The 7,130-nt window shown below is 42.7% G+C and overlaps 1 protein-coding gene across 2 annotated transcripts in view; it reads left to right on the forward strand.

The window, feature by feature from the left end:
- Window positions 1–7,130, forward strand: part of GPATCH11 (G-patch domain containing 11) — a 22,823-nt gene that overhangs the window by 8,439 nt on the left and 7,254 nt on the right. Inside the window, exons 2-6 of one of the 2 annotated variants that reach the window (XM_045287061.1) lie at window positions 1,659–1,730; window positions 2,481–2,707; window positions 5,791–5,832; window positions 6,502–6,622; window positions 6,928–7,018. In XM_045287061.1, the coding sequence (XP_045142996.1) occupies window positions 1,672–1,730; window positions 2,481–2,707; window positions 5,791–5,832; window positions 6,502–6,622; window positions 6,928–7,018 (540 nt within the window). In that variant the 5' untranslated portion in view covers window positions 1,659–1,671. Of the gene's footprint in view, window positions 1–1,658; window positions 1,731–2,475; window positions 2,708–5,790; window positions 5,833–6,501; window positions 6,623–6,927; window positions 7,019–7,130 lie in introns of those variants that run through there. The other variant, XM_045287062.1, reaches the window with a different exon arrangement.

Here is a 7,130-nt window from a genome sequence, read left to right on the forward strand (position 1 = left end):
CTCCTGATATCACCACTCTCACCACTGGTCCTGACAGGATCATCTGTCCTGGATTCCCTGTGTTTCCAGTTCCTATCTGTACCAGTGTACATCCTCTGGTCTACCCGGTTTGTAAGGTAGAATTGGGATCATGCTAAGGGGGGGAGCGGAGGCAGGAGGAAGCATTAAAGAACTAGAAGAAAGTTGTTTGTCTCATCGTTGCTACACTGCACCCTGACTGGTTCGTCTCCTTGGTTTGGGGGCAAGTTTTATGTGGTGAAGTTTGAGAACCCCTGAGCTAGATAATTATTTAATGTCATTAAAACCAAACCCACTGCCCCTGAATTGATTCAAACTCACAGGGACCCAATAGGACAGAGAAGAACTGTCCCTGTGGGTTTCTGGGACTAAAATTCTTTAGGGGAGCAGCCAGCCTCATCTTCCTCCCCAGGTGAGATTAGTGGGCTTAAACGGCTGAGCTTGAAGTTCTCTCTCTAACCCATACACACCAGTACACCAAGGCGACTTTTAGCTCACTTCCATTGAGTCAATTCCAGCTCCAGCGGCTCTGCAGGACAGGGTAGAATTGTCCATGTGACTAACTCTTTATGGAAGTAGAAAGCCTGGTCTTTAGCACTTTAAGGGCTAATAATTATATAATTTTAACTATTTTAAATGAAAACTGCCCCCAAAGTATTTCTACATAAAAAAAGTATTCCTGTTTCAAGGTCCAAATGAGCAGGTAAAACATAAAATTAATAGGAACTTCAGAGAAAAGCTTGGAGTGCTCAGGACAAGATTTTGTAGAGGAAGGCAGCCTAGGCCTGGGAAGAAGGAGCTGTGTTAGGTTCAAAGAACACTGAGAAAACATTGTGGCTTGAATATTGAATGCTAAAGGAGAGTTGGGGATGGGTGGGTGGGTGGGTGGTGGTTCCAGGTTTGAAGAACTTTCATATTATATTAGCGCGACTGCTTCTCCATGGTCTACCCAGTAAAGTTTATTGAAGAGGTTGAAAACAGAAGTAGCATGACCTGATATATGCTTCAGAAAACCACTCTGCGGAAAGTGTAGAGGATGGACTGGAAGGGGAGAGGCCAAGGCAGCATGACCACTTAGGAAGCCGTGGGAATAGTGCCTGTGCGGGAGAAGTACCTGGGCTTAAGCTGTGTCTACAGCTGCATAACACCAGGAGTGAGGGAATGGTGTTATGGAAAGAGAACTGATGAGTTGGTAAAAGACCAGGATGTAGGCTATAGTATTGACATTCTAAAAAGACCAAACCCACTGCCATTGAATTCATTTCAGCTCACAGCAACACGATCGGACAGGGCAGAACTGCCCCTGTGGGCTTCCAACCCTGACCTTTATGGAAGCTGACCACCACCTCTGACTCTTTTGGAGAGTCTGATGGGTTCACCCAGCGTTCAGTGAACAGCTTAACCATTGCACCACCAGGATTCTTTTGTGGGGACAGTCCCTTGTAGAAATAGAGGGGATGGAGGAGGCTCTAGGAGTGGTGATGAATCATTTGGGAAGTTGAATTTAAGAGTTCTTTAGATAAAGATGACCAGATGATGCTTGTGTTTGTAGTAGAACTCCAGAGAAAGGCCATGGCCTCGAAAGCTGTATTTTGATTTAAATGGGAAAGAATGTAATTGTTACTCTACTTGGTTTGTAGATACCGGTGTCTTATGAAGTTCAACATGGCAGAAGAAGAGGACTACATGTCTGATTCCTTTATTAATGCCCAGTAAGTAAATATACCCCCCTCATGGTCCTGTGTGGATTTTTTACATATAGTCATGTAAGGGTTGTAAGTGTAAAGCTGAGAGTTAGTCTGACTGTCTTACAGAAATATCTCCAATGTCTTCAAATAAGAGACCCTTCCTCCCGTTCGATGCTACCGTTTCGCTCCTGCCTTTCGTCCCTTTTAGTCCTCTCTCCCAAGGAAACACGCCCTTCCCTCTCATCTTAGTGCCCCTTCTAGCCACTGTTTGATTGTACTCTTGATTATTGTCAGCCTCCTAGAAGAATTAGTCTTCACTTGCTACTTCTAATTTCTTCAATGCTGCATTTTTAGTTTCCTAGAACCAGGCACCAAGCCTCCTAAAACAGACATTCTAAGAGACCACTGATCGGATCCTAATGTCGCACTCAGTGGCCTTTTCCCAGTTCATCAGCTCCTTGACATTGCTGCAGAATTTGACCCGCTTTTTTCTTTTTAAACTTTCCCCTCTTTGTTCTCAGCTCATTCTTTCTGACCATGTTGACACATTTTTTTTTTGCTCTGCAAAGTAATCTATTTGCCATCATAAAGTAGTCTTCAGTTACAGCAGCATTTCTGCTATTTGCTCAGACGCCTTTACTATCATTGATGATAGCAAACGTGAATGATAGCAGATGTAGTAGAGAAGGGTCAATTCATGTCAAGTGAGTAAATGGCAAAGGAACGAGAACATGCCAGGTCCTTGTGTCCAATCATCTTCTCCCTATTGTTCAGGGAGGATATCAGACCAGGATTACCAATGCTGAGACAGATCCGAGAAGCCCGTCGAAAAGAAGAAAGACAACAAGAAGCTAATTTGAAAAATAGGCAGAAGAGTTTAAAAGAAGAAGAAAAAGAAAAACGTGACATTGGGTTGAAGAATGCCCTAGGTTGTGAAAACAGAGGGTTTGCTCTGCTCCAGAAGATGGGATATAAAAGTGGCCAGGCTCTTGGCAAGAGTGGTAAGTCACATTCGAAAGTAGATAGACATTTCTGCCCACCAAGATGTGATTTATTGATGGGTACCAGAATGGCTTATCCCGTAACGCTGTGAGCAGCTAACTGCCGGGTCAGCAGTTCAAACCCACCAGTTACTCTGTGAGAGAAAGATGAGGCTTCCTGCCCTTCAGAAAGCTTAGAGTGGTTTTACTCTGTCCTGTAGGCTTGCCACGAGTCAGAACTGATCCTGTGGCAGTGGGTCCTCGGTACCACAGATCCAAATTTCTTCTGTTCTTCAGCTCTGTCAAGAACAAGCCTTTTGAGCCCTGCCATCTTCCTGCATCTGATTTAGCTACTGTGTTTATCATCAAGATGGACAGGTTCAGCCTTAGAAGCAGTAGCCACAGGGATGGACATGGCTTGCACTGAGCACAGCAGCTAAAAATGGTGACAAGTGATGGGTTGAAAAAATCTTAGAGACAGCGAAGCGGCATCAGGGATCATGGCGGGACTCTGCTCTGCTTGCAGTAGCTGTCTTGAGGACCACTCAGTGGAGAAGTTCAGTGTTCACCTCTCTTTTTCGGTACTAAAACTGATCGTTAAGATGTAGAGACCCGATTTCAGCTTCGGTAAGCTGATTTTCTTTCCTTCAGGTCCTTGTTTTAATCACTTTATTTTCCACCTAGCAGGCCTTTGCTTTCCCTGGGGGCTTTATCCTTTTAGACCAACAGCATCAAAGCTTTCGGTTGTTAAGCCTCCCCCTTCAGGAGTCCTTGGTGGATGGAGTGGTGAAGCTACTAACTGAGCAGTTGTTGGTTTGAATGCACCCAGAGGTACCTGGGAGACAGACCTAGCAATCCACTTCCAAAATATCCAAAACCACACTCACTGGCCTCAAGGCAATTTCAACTCCTAGGAACCTAAGGAAAGAGTAGAGCTTCCCCCTAAGACTTCCAAGGTGCTAACTATTTCCTGCAGCAGACTGCCACAGTTTTCCAATGGAGCTGTTGGTGGGTTCAAACCACTGACCTTGCAGTTAGCAGCCAATCACATTAACCACACTGCAGCCAAGGTGAAAGATTACAACCTTGAAAATCCCACTGATTCCTGTTACTGTACACAGACAGGGTTGCTATGGTCAGAATCTACTTGACAGCAGCTAACAGCAACAAAACCACTCCTTCAGGTGAGATAGTGGGTGAGGATGGCCAAGACTGGACAGCACTGTCTTCTCTTATATACAGTGTCACTGTGAGTTAGAACTGACGCAGTGGCAGCTAATAGCAACAGCAGCAAAGCATTTAGAAGGCAAGAGAAAGGGGGAGATGGGGGGTGATGGGACATCAACACCAAGGGTACAAGAAGGAAGAAAATATTCCAAAGTTGATTGTGGTGATATATGTATAACCCTTTATTTACTAATATGATTGAATTGTTTGATTGCATTATGTGTTAATTATATCTCAATAAAACTTTTTTAAAAGGCTAATAGGTGGGATTTACCAATGACTTCTATCTGTGGGCAACTAAGGGAATTTTAAAGGGTGGGGGGAAATGTTCACAGAAAAATAGAATTAATCCCCCCAGATGGGTGCCATCCCCCTTTCTGGAAATGCAGAAACTGAGGCGCATAAAAGGTAAAGCCACTTGCTCACCACAGAACTAGGGCAGTCCTGAGGGTCCCCGGCAGTGTCCCTGCAGCACGTGGGAGGTGGTGAAAGAAGGGGGAGCTGGGTGAGAGGAGCTAAGAGCCATGTTTCTCTGAACCCGAGTTTGACTGCTGGCCCTGCTTCTTCCACCTCTCTGACCTTCAACCTCTCTTGGCCAAACGGTGACAGAACTGGCCTCTGTGAAGAGGCCCTGAGAGGCTGGTCTCAGCAGCTGGTAGTCCACTAAGCAAAGGCACTACAAAGAGGGGGGCCCACAGGGAGGGCCGGAGGCGGCCCTCACAGGGGACCATGCAGGACTCGAGCTCTGGTCGTGGGCTACAGGCGGTTTTGCTGGTGCCCACAGAGGGAACCCGAGACACCGCGCCATCCCTGGGATGTTCTAAAGTAGGCAATGGAACACTCCCATGGCAGTCTACAGAACGCAAGAACTATCACTTCCAGAGTATGTAAATATTGACATCTGAAAATAAAATGGTTACATCACACACACACAAAAAAAATAGAATTAAAAGATAACAGCTATTTTCAGTCACATGCCATTTTGGGAAATCTAGGGAAGGCCTACTTTTCTGGAGTGGTCCCACAACTGTATATCCATGGAAGTAAATACCCCTAAACAAAAGTAAAGTGGCTGTGGCTGTGACAAAGAGACTAAAAATAAGAAAAATAAAGGCTTCAAAAGAAGGCAAGAGAGGTAACTGATTATCAATAGGGTTTTCAATTTTCCTCAGCTTTCAGTTTTAAAATCTGGAGGCAATGTCAGTTTGCAGAAGGCTATGGATAACAGTGAATACCCAAAATCTATTTGCAGAGCCCATCCTTTGACAAGCCTCCGTTGAATTCCCTCTGACCATTGACCAAGAATGTGAATAGTCTTGCCTCCAGCCCCTGACTAGCCCAGGACAATATCCCTTGGGGTGTGTTCTTGAGGGAGATCACTGTACTGGGGGGTCCTATAGGTATGACTCAAGCCCTGGCTGCCTTTGTGAGGTTCCTGTCTCCATCTTGTAAGTTCTTCTGTAACTAACAACCCAATTATGGCCCTGTTCCCACTAAGATAATCCTATGTGTAACTAGGATGTATTTATCTGCCACCAACCATGTAGTTATGACAGTTCTTTGACCTTCCATGTTCCTCTTAAAGCTCTGTTTATCAGCAAACCCTTGGACACCATTAAGACCTCATGCTAATGAGCTCATTCATCTGGATAATGTCTTTGTCTTATCTTTATTCTGTTTAAGACATAATAAGTGTTTTTAAAAAACCTGAAGAGGGGATTTGTAGAAAGTGTAAAACTGCGTGATAGTTTGAGGAGGAATTTCTAGTTTCTGTTTTCTCTCTTTTGTTTTTTAATTTTAAGTCTTCTACATAATTCACATGTCACACTATTCAAAACTTTTAAAAAATTGAAAGAGGTGTGTTTTCCCCTTTTCAGGAGATGGTATTGTTGAACCTATTCCACTCCACATCAAAACAGGTATGTAATTATTTTTGTGCACATTGTTACCTTAACTTTGGTTGTAAACATTGGGCAAGTTTTATATCTTAATATCAGCAGTAACTATTGCTAAGCTTTCCCCTTTATATTTGCTTAATACAAACTTTTTTTAATGATGCTAAGATTATAGCTGTTATTATAGAAAGCCCTCAGTAAAAGTTTCTTGGTTGAATTTCTAAAAACTTTTAAGCTGAAATTAAAATAATTTTTAGTGTTTGTAAAATAAAATTTAAATAATTAAAAAATGGGAAATCTTTCTGTCCACTTAAAGCACAATGTTTTGCCCATTGAAATATAAAACAAATGCATTGATAGGTTTTTTTCATTTTTGGATGAATTCACGAGAGAAAATGCTTTGTTTGTACATATTTATATAAAAGTATCATAGTTGTTGCTGTTTTCCTGATGAAAAATCAATTAAATGTCCAATTTGTGTAGTATTACTATCATATTAGATGAGGTTAATGATCTTTGTAAAAATTATGTTTGTGCCTTTTGGTTTTAATCTGAGTATTTTCTCTTATCACTGTCGAATAGTTTTGAATGATTTTATGCAAATGAGAATTGCATTTAATTTGTAAATAACTTAGTTGTAGTAAGTTGAGGTATAACATCAGTAAGATTCTCATCAGCTTTCGATTTGAACAGGGAAAAGTGGCATTGGCCATGAAGCATTACTAAAACGGAAAGCAGAGGAAAACTTAGAAAGGTACAAAAGAAAGGTTCACGTGATAAACCAAGACCAAGAAAGAGCCGCGGAACAGTTTCGGTAACTCTTTGTCTCTTCATTATTGTGGCATATGTTCTGGTGCATAGCTAGATGGTGGTGGTGGTGGTTAGGTGCCATCAAGTAGGTTCTGACCCCTAGCAACTCGGTGTACAACAGAACAAAGTACTACCCAGTCCTGCACCTTCCTCACAACTCTTGTTAGGTTTGAGCTCATTGCTATAGCCACTGTATCAATCCATAGCATTGAGGGTCTCCCCTCCTTTTTATTGACTCTTCTTAGGTCTATAAAATGGCTAAAGAGCTCCTATAGATGGTGTGTGTGCACTTTCCCCCCTTTTAATTAGAATGCGACTTAAAACTAAGCAAGATGAAATGAAGTTAGAGGGAGACCTTAGAAGAAGCCAGCGAGCCTGTCAGCAGTTGGATACCCAGAAGGTAAGTCTTTTATCAACACTTTCCCTTTGGCAAAATGTTTTAGCACCCTGTATGATTTACCGTCTACCATTTGTCTGTCAGTTTGTCATACTGTCGTGGCTCACATGTGGCT

Source organism: Echinops telfairi, unplaced genomic scaffold, assembly GCF_000313985.2.
Source record: "Echinops telfairi isolate 266 unplaced genomic scaffold, ASM31398v2 ScPeMD7_10;HRSCAF=50, whole genome shotgun sequence".
NCBI classification, from domain to species: domain Eukaryota; kingdom Metazoa; phylum Chordata; class Mammalia; order Afrosoricida; family Tenrecidae; genus Echinops; species Echinops telfairi.